We start from the raw sequence: 16867 nt of genomic DNA on the forward strand, positions 1-16867 counted from the left end.
GAACCAGTGAGTCAAGGGTGACTCGTGGGCTCAAGCGGGATCAGGTCTACAATCTGAATCTGAGTTCACTCGACCCGTCCGAGTCTTAAAACCATGGGTTCGGTACCATAACAAGTTTTGGAACCTTGCCTGCATGTGGTTCTCCTTAACCCACTCGTGCCGACGTGGCAAGCATGCAAGATCAGGTCTTTTCGTGAGACCATCATACGCCCTACTGGGGACCGTTGCCTGTACTTTCGCAAGCGGTCCATATTTATATCGCGTCTTGGTTCGGTGGATGCATCATGTGGGGGAATCAGAACACGAGATAGAGATCTGGGCGGTCAGCATCGCTGTATCAGAGATCTGGTCCATTCATCAGGTAGTGTGGCACAGATGTAAGTTGCATTTGGGCCGTTGGGCTTTTTGGTCCTCTCTGCGGCCCCTATGTTTTAGATCAGCAGATTGACATTATTTTTGCTCCATAGTATGTTTTCAGCGCACGATTCTTGATGAATGGCCAGCTCTGAAAGCATTCAGCCCATGGTTTCAAGACTTGTATGACTTTGATGCGACTCGTCCCAGTTAACTCGGGCTAGTTGCACTTCATACGGTTTGATACCATGAGTCACCCTCTCGACTCGCCCTTGACTATGGCGAGTCCATCTGATTCAGCCCCGACTTACCCGAGTCCCAACGAGTCATTTTGACCAGGGTTGAGCCCATCAAATGAGGGCAGAGGGCCCCTCGTTGAATCGGACACGGATTGCGTCCTACCCCTGCCAGGAAGGACTCGGTCCTGGCAGGGGTTCTGTGGATCCCACCTTGATATATGGTTTTCTTTTTTTAAAATCCACGCCGTCCATATAATTTAACAGATTATTTTAGGGGATGAGCCTGAAAAGGAGGCAGATCCAAGGCTCAAGTGGGCCACACGACAGGAAACACTGGGAGTTTTATGCCTACGGGTGAAACCTCTCGAGGGCCACATATATCTTTTATTAAGCTAATATCTGTGTTTTTCCTTCATCCAGGTCCACGTGTCCTTATGAACAGGTTGGATGGCAAATAAAAATAACGGTGGGCCTCAGGACGATTTCAACGGTGGCGTTATTATCACCACTGCTTTCTGCGGTTTTGCCACTTGAGGCTTGGATCCGCCTCCATTTTGGGTTCATGCCTTAAAATGACGGCGTGGATAAAATACACACGTCCCGGTGAGCCCCACACACACATCCGTATCCCATTGAACCACAGCCCTTTTCTCCAAGCTCGATCACCTGGCCAGCTGCCAGATTACCATCTGACTCTTGGTCTTGGGCACATTCGCTTATCAACGGTCAGGATTCGAAGCCCATAGGTGTGCTCCCGTGGGCCCTATAGACACAAAATGAATCAACAGATAATGAGAAGAAGATAAAACGCTGAGAAAGAGGAGAGAAAGCGAGCCATCCCAAAACTCTCACCGCTGTCTGGAGCATGGGTTTTTCGAGCTGCAGTTTGGGAGGCGCGACTCTTCAAACCCTAAAACTAGTAACTTCCTTCCCTTTCTCCATCCTCAGACCCTCCTCTCCCAAAACCCTAATCCTACATTCTCCCCATTGCACTCGCCTTCCTTCCCTTTTTAGGTCTCTTTCAGCACAGACCGCCCTTCAAACGCCCTCCTCCGTCACATCTGAGAAAGATAAAGGTCTCTCTCTAAAGCCTTTCTTTTTCTTTGGTGATTCTCCGCTATTGAAGTTATTTTTTGTGCTTTTTTCTTCTTTTTTTTGTTTCTTATGTTGCTGTTGCTGTTGTTGTTGCAGCAGTAGCTAAGCCTCAATGGAAAGCTGCCATAGACTTCAAATGGATTCGCGACAACAAAGACATTGTTGCGACGAACATCAAGAACCGCAACTCAAACGCCGATTTGGAGCTCGTTCTCGATCTTTACGAGAAGTTGATGAGCCTTCAGAAGGTTAGGGTTCGGAAATCATTTCATCTCATTGAAAAAATGTTGTTTTCCTCTTCTTTCTCTCTCGTTTTACTGTTTTATTCTATGTAATGGCATTTTGGTGATTTTGCACTGGAAGTGGTACGGGTATGGAAAATGGCCATGCTCTGATAACTCTGTATTGTTATTCGTTTTCTTGTGGCCTTTCATCCTTCTAACTTACTTTAGATTTCTTATCTACGATGCTTTCAATTTAGAAAGTTTTCATCTACAACCAGGCAGATTTAACTTCCGAATTGTAATGGACAGTATATGGGAGAGTTGCCATTGAATAAGGAAAGTAGAAGAAGAACGTGGTCTATTGGTTCTACGTCGTTAAGTAGGCATAGTAATATAAAAGTGAAGAATTGACTAAAAATGGAAGTAATATTTAATGACTGGAATTTTCAATGACAGGTGTTTCATAAGTTATGTTTTTATCTAGTTTCTTTCTAGATTATAATATATAAGAGAATAAAGTGATGATTTTATACAGGTGAATAGCCAATATGAAATCTGAGGACTTGAAAAAACATGGAAACAACATTTAATGATTTGAATTTAAAAAATGAAAGCAATATTTAATGATTGGAGTTTTCTTAGATGGACATGCCATCCGGCTCAATGCCAATAATCAAATTGTTGGCTTTCTTGTCTCTATTTTTAAGCTTTTCTTTAGAAAACTAGTTATAATATATTAGAGGATTGAGTTATGGTTCTATACAGGTAAAAACACAACAGGAAGTGAGGTCTTAAAGAAACATGAAAACAATAATTAACAATTGGAATTTTCTATGATTGACATTCCATTTTCTTTGATGCTGATTTTTTTACTGTTTCATTTTCTAGAGTTCTTTTCTACTGTAAATTGAGAATAGCACAGATGGCCCCTTTGTAAGGAAGAAGGGATAGCTTTAGGCCTTAACAACCAATAATAACTTCACACAAGCTTCTCAGAGAATGGTGGCTGTTTCTTGAAATGAAGTAACCAAGAAAAGTCATACAAACGCATTGCTAATTTTTGGTCACAGATGGCAGGAAGTCGAACGGATTCGTGGGGAAAGAAATGTGGTGGCAAATAAGATGAAGGGGAAGCTAGAAGTGTCTGAGCGCCAAGCACTAATAGAAGAAGGTATTGATAAAATGCATGTATCAGGCTCATTGCTATCGTAGTTAACATCACTGACACAGATGTATACTGTGTCTGCAGGAAAGAATCTAAAAGAGGGACTTGTGGCTTTGGAAGAGGATCTCATTCAACTAACTGATAAACTTCAAGAAGAAGCACAGAGTATACCGAATATTACTCATCCAGACGTTCCAATAGGAGGGGAGGACTGTTCTGCATTGAAAAAGATGGTATCTGAGCTCTCTCTTTTCTTTTCTTTTTTTCTTTTTTTTCTTTCCTTCTTTAAAAGTAAATAAATAAATAAATTCTTTTGCTCAGGCGGGTAGTCCTCATGTGTTTAGCTTCCCTGTCAAGGATCACCTGCAACTTGGGAAAGAACTGGATCTGTTGGATTTTGATGCAGCAGCAGAGGTATCCACACAGACCACTCTATTCGGTCCATGCAATCCAAGCATTTTGTTAATGTTTAAATATTAAATGTGTGTGTTCTCACTTCTCAATTCGGTACCATAATTATTCTTATGATAAATTGGCAGTGCTGTAGGCTTGCTCCTTTTAGATGAATCATCTTTTGATACTTTTGAACTGTCTCAATCATACTTTTTAAACACGTGATGTAGGACACATGATTTAATGCTAGCATGCAACATTGAGATTATGAAGGAGTCCATAAAGTAATTCAATTAACAAAAGATGCTAACCCACCAACTAATTGAGAGTAAACAATAGGAAATAAAATCTGATTTAACCTAAATCACATGCCCGCATAAAAGAAATCACATAAATTAATTAAAACTAGGACTGATGGAAAGATAGAACTTCCAATTTGGCATAGGCACGTTCCACAATCAATGGACAGATTTGTAGGTTTTATGATTAAGGTTAGGAAAGGGAAAAATATGAAATTAGGAAAATTAGGGTTCACGAGAATTGAGAATCTTGGAATTAGGGTTTTTTTAATTGGGGAAAATAAGAAATTGAAAATCTAGGGTTTAGAAGGTTGTAATGGGAAGGAAAAGAGAAAGACAAGAGAAGAAGAAGAAGAATACCTTTCGAAGAAGAGAGAGAATGGATGTAAGACAAAGAATACCTTGGGGAATCCACTACCAAACAAGTTTATACCCTTCCACGATTCAATTGGAAGGGAGGGTTTAAAAAAATTCTAGAAAACAACAAGGAAAATTCCTTCACACAAGAGAGCTTCTCTCTTCTTTTTTCTTCTCAAATCTCCAATAGGGTTGGAACTCCACCCACCTGTGTTTTTATAATTAAAAATTTGAAATTAAAATTCAGCATAATTACAAGTACGCCACTCACTTAAGTAAAGTAGTTCATCATCCAAAATAAGAAAATTAAAACATATATTATCAATCTCAACCATCAAATAACTCCTACAAATAACAAATAACATAAAGAAAACAAGATCAGAGTCCAAGGGGCTATGATCTAAAAGATCTGGTGGCTCGATGGCTTGATCGACAAGATCCAACGGTCGGATCGATACGAAATAAAAATCATATGACTAAAATGATCTCCTAAGCAGCCCACATGCATCATCCCAAGGTGGGGTCTTCCTAATGCACGTCCAATGCATGTGAGGTCTTCAAAATGGCCTAGTGGGCCTCATCTGGAACTCGTTTCTCATCCACAAAGAAAATTGCGTTGATGTGGGTGGTCGTCTCCGTATCTGGCACACTCGAGTAGGTCCTCTGATGTCCCCATCAACACGTTGCGTCAAATGAAATTTGAGCCTAGTCGACTCAACCTCATCAAATTATTTATGAGTCGAGACACCTTGAGACTAGGTTTGACCTAGACTGAGCAGAGGCATCGTCAACTTTACTTAGCTTCTTAGTGCAGTTTTTTGCTACATTTGTTTGTAAATTTATAGACTATGTTATATTTTAATTCCAAATTGTTACTAAAATCCTGAGCTGAGTCTTCTGGTAAGCCTGACCTGACTGGACACTGGATCAAATTGGATTCTTTGTATTTCAGACTATTGTCTGAAGTACCTGTCATTTTCGAATTTCTTTGATTCCAACTTGAAATACGTTTCTGCAATGATCGCGGGAAATAATTTTGTTTCATGCGTATATATGTCAACTAGAGCATTTCAGTACACTGGTTACTTTTGTTATGTTGTTTTAGTTGAATGGTAGGTAGGATATGGAATGGAGATTGAAGAGGAATAAAGTTTTGCGACATGGGGTTATCTTTGAAAATGAATATTGTGGAAGGACATATGCATGATATGGAGTCTCTGTCTCCATTAATGGTGCATGAAAAGAATACTAGGCTTCTCATTGTCAATTAACCTTTTGAGTATCAACCTCTTTTCATTTCTGTTTTTGATGGGAGAGCTTCCCACATTTTGATGTGTATCCTTCTAGATTTTCAGCCTTTTACTGTGTTGGATGTCTCCATCCATTGTTTACACATATCATGTTCATATGTTGGTTGTATAGGTCAGTGGTTCGAAATTCTACTACTTAAAGAATGAGGCAGTTCTATTAGAAATGGGCCTTATCAACTGGACACTTTCGGAAGTTATGAGGAGGGGTTTTGTGCCTCTAACGACTCCTGAGATCGTGCGATCATCTGTTGTTGAGAAATGCGGCTTTCAACCTCGTGGACAAAATACCCAGGTTTGTAAATTTTAATTTCCTGCATGTCCTGTTAGATATGAAAGGATTTTCTTAGTTGATAATCAAAGGTCACTTTTCAGATGCATAAAGTTTTCCGTAAAGTGTGTCTAACATCCGGGTGCCAAATACAACATCTAATGATGTTGTCAAATACGCCCACCCTTGATTTTTTATGTGGCCCACTGTGATGCGTATGTGAAATCCACTCCGACCGTTATATGTGTATTCCACATTAGGCCCAAGGCCAAAAAATCAGGCCGACCTGTGATTCAGGTGGACCACACCAAACCATTAGCTGTTGCACCAAAATTTAAGGCCCAGGGCCCAAAAATCAGGCCCATCCTTGATTTAGGTGGGCTACGCCAACGAAATAGTTGGAGGGTGAGCATTGCCATGTACACCATTTCCAATCATGTGGTCTCCTTGAATCATGGATGGGATTGATTTTTGGGTCTTGGGCCTAACAAGGGGTGATGCACCTGAGTGGGGTATAGAGTAGCCATGACATCCCATGATCATCAAATAAAGGGAGGCTAGAGATCCTCAAGGGAATAAAATGTAATAAATCTACCCTGCCGGTCCCTATAATTAATCCAGATTGTTTGTACGAAACAACTATGATTGACTAGCGCAATTCCTAGAGTAATGCAGGGGCATTTTCACTTCGGGTTTGAGTGGGGTGGCCTGTGTGAAGTGGGAGCACACTTGGAGTGGGCGGCCCATGTGAGGCGAGACTCATGTGAAGTGGGACCCACGATGGGGGTTTGTCCAAAGGCCTACCTAGGCTATGAGATAAAGGGATTGATTCGCCATGCTCTATCAGTTCGAGCTTTTAGAGCAAGTGGTTGTCATGCCTCAAAAGTAGTATCAAAGCGAGAAGTCTTGTGTTCGAGACTCCTCACTGGGGGGTGATTAATGCAGGGGCATTTTCTCACTCGGCTCAAGTGAGGTGGCCTGTGTGAAGCGGGGGCACACTCATGAGGGGGGTTCGGCTGAGGACTTCACCTAGGCTACGAGATAAAGGAATTGATTCGCCACGCATCAGTTCGAGCTTTTAAAGCAATTGGTTAGTCGTCTTGCTTTATAGAACTAAGGAGAATACCTAGTTGTCGGGGTGGATTTTACATAAACATCACCATGGGGCCCACCCAAACTACTAACCCTTGCTCACACAGCCAACCCCAACTTCCATTAAGAAATTTAATAGAAGGTACTATAATGATAATTACTTAACTTAATGTTGTAGCTTATTGAAAACTTTTTTGAGAAAAGGTACTAGAATGTAAATTCTATGATAAGTAGGTAGTTTTTGAATCCCACGTGTATGGTGTAATATCATATACATGCTATTGTGTTTTGAAAGTAGAAATCTCTATAGCCTTACCAGTTCAAAATCCAGGCCAAACTCCAAAGACAACCCAGGCCTGGCCTGTTGACAGCCCCAGGTGTAACAAGTTGAGAATTGTTGACCTAGCACTAGTAGTCAAACATTTTGGGTAATTTTCTCTGCCTAGAAAAGAGGATTTAAAAGTCAAAAGTCAAAACATTTGGTGCACAACTTCAGTGTACATGCACCACATGCCTACTTCTTTCTCCAAATGTTTGACATAGATTGCAGTACTTATTGTTTAATCAAAATTTCATTGACAGGTTTATTCTATTGAGGGGAGTGACCAGTGCCTCATTGGAACCGCAGAGATTCCTGTAGGGGGGATTCATATGGATTCCATTCTCACTGAATCTGTGTTGCCTTTGAAGTATGTTGCCTACTCTCATTGCTTCCGCACAGAGGCTGGTGCGGCGGGCACTGCAACAAGGTAAACTGTCAATACTATGCTTGTTTACTTATGGTTCATCTTGTTGATCTCACTTCTAAGTGGCAAGGTTAATTTTAGGAAATGATTTGCTTTTCCATTAATTCTTGCTGGTTTGGTGGAGAAGCAGCTTTACTGTTGTTTTTTATGTCTACTTTCCAAATTATGGAAAATGTGTTATTGAATAAAAGCTATTTGTTTACACAATTACTGTATCTATGATTCAGAGGTCTTTACCGAGTTCACCAGTTCAGCAAGGTGGAGATGTTCATCTTATGTAGGCCAGAGGATAGTAATTTCTACCATGAGGAGCTGATTGGAATCGAAGAAGATCTTTTCTCATCTCTTGGGCTTCATTTCAAGTAGTAATTGAATTCCTTCTTGCTTCTCTGTATAACATTGTTGGAGGGTCCTTTTTCTTGATAGTTCCATGATTTCTTTGCAGAACTTTGGATATGGCATCGGGGGATTTAGGTGCACCTGCATACCGCAAATTTGATGTGGAGGCATGGATGCCAGGTTTAGGGCGGTACGGTGAGGTATTTACTCGTGACTCTTAGCCATCATCCTAGGGCATTTTCATCAGGTTCCCATATTGAATGAATAGAGACTGATTCAAGATGTTGGTCGACAGGTATCATAATTCATATGGGCTGACATGTACTGGTCTTTTGGAAGAAGTGATGTGGTTGAGACTGCGAGTATTGTGTCAGCTAATGTGATCCACAGATCGACTGATATAATCAATGAATGATTCTGATATTTTGATCAGAGAGGAGATAGAGAGACAGGGGGAGGGAGGCTACCAAAATGAAAATAGTCTTTATAACCAACAAGCTTGATTTCTAGTAAATAATTATGATTAACTTAAATGATAGTGAGAGAGAGAGAGAGAGAGAGAGAGAGAGAGAGAGAGAGTCTCATTTTAAATCATGATTTGTAGTAAATAACTATGATTAACTAGAATATGAGAGAGAGAGAGAGAGAGAGAGAGAGAGAGAGAGAGTAATTATGATATACTAAAATGAGGATAGTAGAGAGTGTGTGTACCAAAATGAAAATAGTCTTGATAACCAACAATCATGATTTCTAGTAAATAATTATGATTAACTAAAATGAGAGAGAGAGAGAGAGAGAGAGAGAGAGAGAGAGTACCAATACAAAAATATTCTTGGCAACCAACAAATGAAAATAATCTTGATTAAATATTCTTGGCAAACAATAATTATGGTTTCTACTAAATAATTATGATTAACTAAAATGATTTGAGCTGTTAAATTTAAAATCGAATTTTTAAATAATCTAATATACACAGAAGTAACTATTTTGACTGTTCCTTGTGCTTTTCTTGCTCTTACCTTTTTCTGCTAGGATGAGGTCAGTAATAAGTTCCTTCTAGAAAAAGAAAAATAAAAAATACAAAATCATGTTCTTGTTTCATGCTGCCTTAAAAAAGAAAAAAAGAAATGTTCCTGCTGCTGGTTATTGAATGGACCTCAAGCTTGAAAGGGGATATTGATTATTCTTTTTATCATGTAACTAGTATGGGTGGTGCCCATTGTTGTCGAATCGCATATGCGATCATTTGTGGTTGCATTTTCTTTATTATTATTTTTTTGAAAAATTTAAAATATAATATATATATATATATATATATATAGGGAAAAATTCAAAAAAATGTAAAAATAAATAAATATAAGAAATTGAGGAGAACTTTTCTAAGTTAATAGATAACTAATTTTACATATTTAAAATACATTTGAGAGAGATAAAATCAATTAAACATCAAGTCATCCACATTTAACAATATAGTTAACAAGAAGTAACAACAAAATCAACAAGCTATCTTCCTAGAAACTTAAAAAGTGCTTGAATCTTGATCTTCCAACTTCTAAGAGAGAGGGAATGTAAGAGAGAGAGATTAAGATCACTTGGAAGTAGGAAATACAAGAGAGAGGGAGATTAAGACCACTTGTAATTAAGAAATGTAAGAGAAAAATAGAGTAAGAGAGTTTTGGAGTGAGAATATTGCAAATGGAGGAGATTTGGAAGCCTTTTTATAGGCAAAATGTTGTTTTTTTGCAAAAAAATAAAAATTCAATGTGCCATGCCCAATATGCGATCGCATGTGCTGTATGCGATCGCATACATCGCATATGCGATTGCATATTTTCTCATATGCAATATATGTGATCACATATGTGCCAGATCGCATATGCAATTTGCATATGGATATGCGCATATGCGGTCGCACATGACAACAATGCCCACCCATACTAGTTTTTGCCGTTTTGGCACTTTGTTTATATTTTATAATATACTTTGCATTACCTTTCAAAAAAAAGGGAACATCTACACTGCTCATCAATATAACTAATATCTGACTTGCTGTCTTTCTCTTTGAGATGGTTTCAAGTACTTGCGTATTCTTTCCTTTTCGCTTGCAAATTAGCAAGAAGGCACCCATTTTGCTGAGGCATGAAGCAAATGCATACAGTGGCTATCTTTCAAAAAAAAAAAAATTGCATACAGTGGCTGTTTTCTAGATGTAGTAGTAATTCAAAAGTTGGAATTGATTTAAGCCACATCTGATTGCCTGAAAAAAAAAAAAAAAGTGAACACTTTGATTTGTATTAAGGCAAATGATATTCTCTAATCATGTCTGCTTGTTCCGACAGATATCAAGTGCCTCGAACTGTACAGACTATCAAAGCCGGAGGTTGGGTGTCCGTTACCGTCCATCTCTATCGGACCAGTCATCGGCCAATCCTAAGAAGGGTAAGGCTAACCTTGCTCCCACACAGTTCGTGCACACCCTTAATGCCACAGCATGTGCTGTTCCACGCATGATCGTGTGTTTACTGGAGAATTTCCAACAAGAAGATGGCTCCGTTGTTATTCCGATGCCACTGAGGCCTTTCATGGGCGGTCTGGATCTCATCTCCCCAAAATCTAAATGATGGGATGAAAATTATGTTGTTTTAATTTATTTGGAGATCGACTCTAGAGAGCATTTCCTGAAAATGAGAGTAAGGGAGATATTGATGGGGAAGAGGAAGGCTATTTCTGGATGCCTTATCTTCAAGTGCCAAACTCAAATGCACCACATTTACCCACATGGCAATTGTGTGCTGCATTCAGTATGTTCATCAGATGGTTTTCACATGTGAGCAATACATGCATGTTGAATGCAGACTGGCATTGATTTTTTGTTTCCTTGATGTGTGCTGGATTCTTGTAAAGAAACATTCACAGTGGGGACATGCCTATCATTATCATCATTGTCGTCTAAGCCTTATCCCAACTAATTGGGGTCAGCTATACAGATCCTGTCCTGCCATTCCACTCTAGAAATGTCCCTGATCTTGCACACACCCCTCATTTGCATGTGGTGTGTTGGTTTTTGGCACATGAATATGCTGCATCTGGAATTGGCATTCTTATGCCAAATAAACACTGAATAGAATGCAATTTTGATTTTTTGGAGCAAGTTTTTAAAAAGAGGTATTGTCAGATACAGTGGCTGTGTTGTAAATTATGATACGGCCCTCTCTTTCCCACATGTTAGATATGTTGGAATATCCTATCGCTGCAAAATGTGGGCCACACCATGTGGATCTGCTTGATTTTGACATCAGGTGATCATTTTGGTCCGGCCCACCTTCTCTAGGGATAGGGTGTTTTGCATATGACAGACTGGCAGGAAGAGGGCTGTATCATAACTTTGGATGTAGCATCATTTCTCATTAAAAAATGTCATACTATATTTATATGAGTTACAAAATCACGGGACTCTTGGTTGTGTGTTGATTGCGATATGCCATTTTTAATGCATTGGCTGAGAAATCACATTGCTCTCCAAGAAAAAGATGTTCATGTTCTTGTTGAGCATCATATGCAAAAATTTGCAAGCAATTAGTTCTTTTCTTTTCTTTTTTGAATTCCTAAAAACTATGCACTATTGAAGGACATGAGGGTTTTTAAACAAAAAATAAAGGGCACTTAGGTAACTACGTGAAGCCCCTGCTAGGTGATGGGCTCAACTTGTTGCTATGTTTTATGTTGACTGTAAGCCTTTGGATCTGGGGTCTTGTTGCAGTGATCCAAACCATTTATATGATGGCCCGGTGCAGATGGGTGATACCCAAATCAATCATCAAGGTTGGAAAACCCTATCAATGACACACAACAACCGTCAAAGGATACTGTCCATGTTCAAAGCAAAGTGTTTAATGATCCAATGGTGAAGGAGACTGTCCGTACTCAGGGTGAAGGTTTTTAATCATCAAAATGGTTAAAAATAATGATGAGGGTTATTTTTATTTATTTATTTCGGGAATCTCCATCCACTTTGATGCGTGGCCTTTAAATGGCTTGGATCATTGGAGCATGCCCCAAATTCAACCACGTCCTATTAGAGGTGTACACGAGTCGAACTGAGTTGAGCCATGCCCAGCTCAGCAACTAGCTGACCCCAGCTCGAACTCGGCTCAGCTTGGTCCTCGAGCCTGACTGGCCGGTTCAGTCAGCAGCTTGGGCTAGTTCAAGCTGAGTTTGCATGTGCGGCATTTTCGCAAACACATGGAGTGCACCTTCAATTTCTCACGGTATGTAAAACAAAAGCAGTAGTTTCCATGTATTTCATCTACCTTTCTCGCCACCCATTGAAACTTCGTTGAGATCTTTCATCAAACACTTAGTGTGCAACATCAATATCAAAATAACCGAGTCACCAAACTTAGTTTGATTTGAGTTGGGGTTGGATCCGAGTTGAGTTGAGCTTGGGCAAGCTCAAACTCGGTTTGAAATTTTTTTGGAGCTCAAAAAATCAGCTCGACTCAGCTCGAACTAAGTTAAATTGAACTTTTTCAAGTCGAGTGGTGTACAGCTCTACCCGAGAGAGGAAGACCTCCTTTTGGGGAGTTATTGGTACTCTTGCCAAATATGATGGATAATATTCAGGCATTCAAACATCATACACATCGCATCCATTAACTGAAATTTTACGGAGTAAAATTGTGGAAGTCACCATCCCAAAATCAGATTGGCTGAACAATTCTAACCACTGATTTATGCACACTTGTTTGTTGAAATATGACCACTGGATTTTTATTTTTTTATTTCAACCGTCAATCAAATGTCCAACAATCTGACATAATAAGTATGATTTTTGGTTCATGATATATCTAAAGCTAAGAACCGTAATTTTGACAGTATATTTCAAATTATTTGTATGCCATGCTAGCAATTTCTAACCTCCATTTTCTAATTTCTAATACACAGCGTCGTGAGTGGAACCCATTCTCATCTACATGCAACACATGCTTTTATCGCACATGTATGAGATCTGAGCTTTCCATAAAGAATTCTCTAATTTTTTATATCTTTTGTGCAATTAATCAATCGGTTTCACTCCTTTGGCAGCCACAACATACAAGAAAGATAAACACCTTTTAAGGGCGTCTGCTTATTTTGCAGCATGGTGATCTACTGAAGTTATAACAATGTGGTTTTTGTGTCCCACTCCCACCTAATTGTAAGCTACCATGCATGTATGCAGTATGCGGAATGTGCTCAGCCCACATGCACCGTGTAACTTAGCTTTGCTAGAATACATCCCTACTTATTGCAAAAAGATATCTTTGGACTTTAGGCTTTGAATTTTCTGATCATCTTTAACTGATCTAATTTATATGATAACCCCCAACTTACGGGGAAATAGAAAATATAACTCTATTATATTGAAATATTTCAACCCTTATATCATCTTAATATTTTCCCTTGAATATGGATATTCTCCTTATTTAAAAATCAAAGATTTCAATTTTTCATTCTGATTTTCCCCCTTTTTTTTCTTTAGCATCCACCATCTGCTGTGAGGCCCATTGCATGGATGGTCTGGATAGCTTTGCATGAGTGGCACACATGAGGATGAGTCACTGCCGAAACCATTTATGCAATGGTTCTAACAGCAGATGGTGGATGCTTTAAAAAAAAAAAAGAAAAAAGAAAGAAAATATTGAATGGTTCAAGTTCCAAGGGTAAGATCAGACAAGCATATCACATGCTCAATGTAATTTTTGAATTATACTTCATATGTACTTTTTAGAAAATGACATCCAAATTACATTATAAGAAAAATATATAAATAGATATTGTCATCCAAATAACATTTTCAGACAAAATAAATTTTTAGAACTACATTCTTAGAATATAATGAAGTTTTTATATATTTAAAAACTACTATTGTCATCCAAGCAAGGCCTTGGTTTCGAAATTTTAAGCTTTTGATCATTCGACTCTTTCCTATTGAATATGGCGGTTTCCTTTGAAGGATCACCTGCTATATTCCAATTTTTTTGTTTCTTGTTTTTAGTTATCCTCCATCCAACGTGAGGCCCATCGTAAAAACAGTTTTGGTAATTGAAAGTGACCATCATCCAGCATCTATGGTGGTCCCGGCTTATCTTATTGCAATTAGTCAGTCAGGATGGCAAGCCTCTTATCTAAGGTTAGGCTGGTACTATGCCAGGTAGTAATTCAGGAGGTTCACATGCAGCTCACTTGCCAAAACTGACTCCTTGGAATCCTTAGCCAGCAAATGTGGGGCCCACCAACTGAATAGTTTGTACTGAAGTTGGATCTAATATCTTATGAATGATCCTTGCATCCTGTATCCATGTTTTTGATAATTCAAGGTGCGTGATTTTCACAAAGTGACCTATAAAGAGTGGACTGGACCAAATAGATGGATGAGATCAGTGAAGATGGACTTAGATTGTATCCAAAACACAACTATGTAAAAAGGTAAGGGCCTGTTTGGCCGGCTGGATTAGTGGGCTTAGGTGGGATGGAATTGCATCTGGTCCTGTGCCAATTCCACTCCATGTTTGGGAAGGGTGGAAAAGCTTGGAAGTAGGCTAGATGGAATCGTATCGGGTCCGTGCTAATGTCACTCAATGTTAGCAAGTTGTGTAGGTCCCACCATGATGTGTGGGCTATATCCACACCGTCCACCTATTTTTAGAGATCATTTTAGAGCATGGGCCAAAAAATCAGGTAGATCTAAAGCTCAAGTGGACCCCACCATAGAAAGCAATGGGGATTGAATACTTACCGTTGAAAACTTCTTTGGGGCCACATAAGTTTGGATCTGCCTCATTTTTAGGCCCATGCCATAAAATGAGGTTACAAAACAAATGAACGGTTTAGATATAACACATGTACATTATTGTCAATAGTTTCAAATGATGGTGGGTATATCCTTTCAATGTACCACCATATTACAAACAAAAAAGGGAATTAAGCTTATCCTATGGTAACAGGGAACAGTCCCTGCCATGGGTAATAACAATGTTTTTTGAATCCCATCCCACCTAATACCGTGGGATCGGTCCAGCCAAACAGGCCCTAAGGGGTATTGGTGGGAAACTAGAAGCATTTCAAGATTTGAAATCTCAAACTCTGATTTTGAAAATGGGTGTGAAGATTTTCCCAGCCACCATTGTGGAGGGTGGGGAAATGAAAAGATAGGAGATGAGAAGAAAAGCTGAGAAAGCATGATCTTACTTAGCTTTCAATCCATTGTGATCTCATGGTTCGAGAAAGAGAGCATTTAAATGATTCACCTCTCTTCCCATTAATCACCTCTTTTTCATTTCTAAGTAAAGTTTCATTTTCATTTGCACGATTTCCGTCCGTACACGTGGCACATTTATGTTGATCATGACCGGGCATTCCCCTTTGATTGAACACTAACTTGCCATGTAATAATTTGGATATTTCTCACTGAATGTGAACATTTTCGGATTTATGCCTCTTAAAGGGTTGGGATTATCCAAACATTGTGATGCTTGGACTTGAGTACACCATCATATGCGTGTCTCAATTTAGTCCAAGAACTCAAAAACAAGCCTCATGCATATATTGTTCATGTGGACAACAAGATTGAGAGGTTTGCCCTCTAAACTGTTTCCTTTGTTATGGCCCACCAACATCGCGGGGTGGGCTTGATTTTTGGTCCCATGCCTAATTCTTTTTATGGCAACTAATGATTTGTGTATATTTCACGCAATCATCAAAGTCGGCGTTGAAAAAAAATCAAAGATGCACCTCTCTATCCCAACTGTTTCCTTTTGCTGGTTGTAATTACCTGTGGTCAATGATAAAAGATGATAATTATTTACTTAGGTATTTCGCAGACAAGGATAGCATCCCATTAAGATTTTCAGGTAGTGCCATGTGGCAAAATTGTGGGCCACATTATGATTTATATGTTTCATCATGCTCTTCATTCATTTTGACGGATCAGTTTAGGGCATAAGCCCAAAAATGAGGTAGATCCAAAGCTCAATTGGCCTACAATGAGAATAATGATGTCCACCATTGAATCCACTGTTTTCTGTGGTGTGGACCACTTGATCTTAGAATTTACCTTCTTTTTTTTTCTTTTTTTTTTTTCTCATACCCTAAAATGATTTTTTTTTAAAAATGAATGAACAGCATAGATTAACACACATTATGGTAGGACCCACAGTTTTTGCTTTGAATAAAGGCAGAAAGTTATACCGTTTATGAGATCGAATTCCATTTCTTCAAAACAAATGACAAAATCTATCATTATGTTTTTGCCACAAATTACTATCATTTACCTTCAATTGAAAAGGCCTACGTGGGCATTATAAACAACCAAGAAAGTTTCAACAAGTGGGTATCCACTCGAGTCCCCACTCATGGTTTAGTGGTAGAGGCCCAAGGGTTTCAACACTAAAGGGTTCAAGTACCTATTGTGGTGTGTGCGTGTACGCTTAAGGAAAAAAAAAGGGCATCCACTCTCAACTGTTATATATAGTGTGGCCCACTAAAGTCATGAGTTAGCCTAATTATTATGCCCCATGGCTCACCCAGGAAAGATGTAATTGATTTTATGTCATGGGGTGGGGCTCACAAAGACAGGCCTCATAGAAAGCTCCCATGAGATTGACTTCATGGTACCTTTTTCCTGTGTGTTTGAGTGTGGGTGCACTTGCGCCGACCAACACAGACATCTTGGGCTGGATTTGGGCCGGATTCGGGCTAGACTCGTCAAGAGCAATATATGTATGATGTGCATTTTTAGAATTAGAGTTAGGAATTAAGTTGATTTAGACCGAGTTAGGATTGACCTGACTTGACCTGGTTTAGGAATAGACCTGATTTGAACTCAACCTGGCTTGGTATCGAGTCCACCATACCTGACCCAATTCGAGTTCAAGTCTAGCCTGAACTAACCCCGACCAAGTCTAGCTGAACCACAGGTACTAAGTCAAGTCAAGTGAACGCTGAG

At 39.2% G+C, this 16867-nt stretch overlaps 1 protein-coding gene across 3 annotated transcripts; it reads left to right on the forward strand.

The window, feature by feature from the left end:
• Window positions 1–1162: 1162 nt before the first annotated feature.
• On the forward strand, window positions 1163–11028 carry LOC131233869 (serine--tRNA ligase, chloroplastic/mitochondrial). Of its 3 annotated transcripts, none has more exons than XM_058230696.1 (10): window positions 1163–1669; window positions 1785–1936; window positions 2990–3083; window positions 3162–3310; window positions 3399–3491; window positions 5549–5728; window positions 7379–7545; window positions 7770–7904; window positions 7988–8081; window positions 10221–11028. In XM_058230696.1, the coding sequence occupies exons 1-10, from the start codon at window positions 1459–1461 to the stop codon at window positions 10500–10502; spliced, it is 1557 nt and encodes a 518-aa protein (XP_058086679.1). In that variant the 5' UTR covers window positions 1163–1458; the 3' UTR covers window positions 10503–11028. The 3 variants fall into 3 exon arrangements, with proteins under 3 accessions (XP_058086679.1, XP_058086680.1, XP_058086681.1); XM_058230697.1 differs by having other exon boundaries at window positions 1166–1669; window positions 1788–1936; XM_058230698.1 differs by lacking the exon at window positions 1163–1669 and having other exon boundaries at window positions 1796–1936; window positions 2983–3083.
• Window positions 11029–16867: the final 5839 nt, after the last annotated feature.

Source organism: Magnolia sinica, chromosome 18 (genome assembly GCF_029962835.1).
Source record: "Magnolia sinica isolate HGM2019 chromosome 18, MsV1, whole genome shotgun sequence".
NCBI classification, from domain to species: domain Eukaryota; kingdom Viridiplantae; phylum Streptophyta; class Magnoliopsida; order Magnoliales; family Magnoliaceae; genus Magnolia; species Magnolia sinica.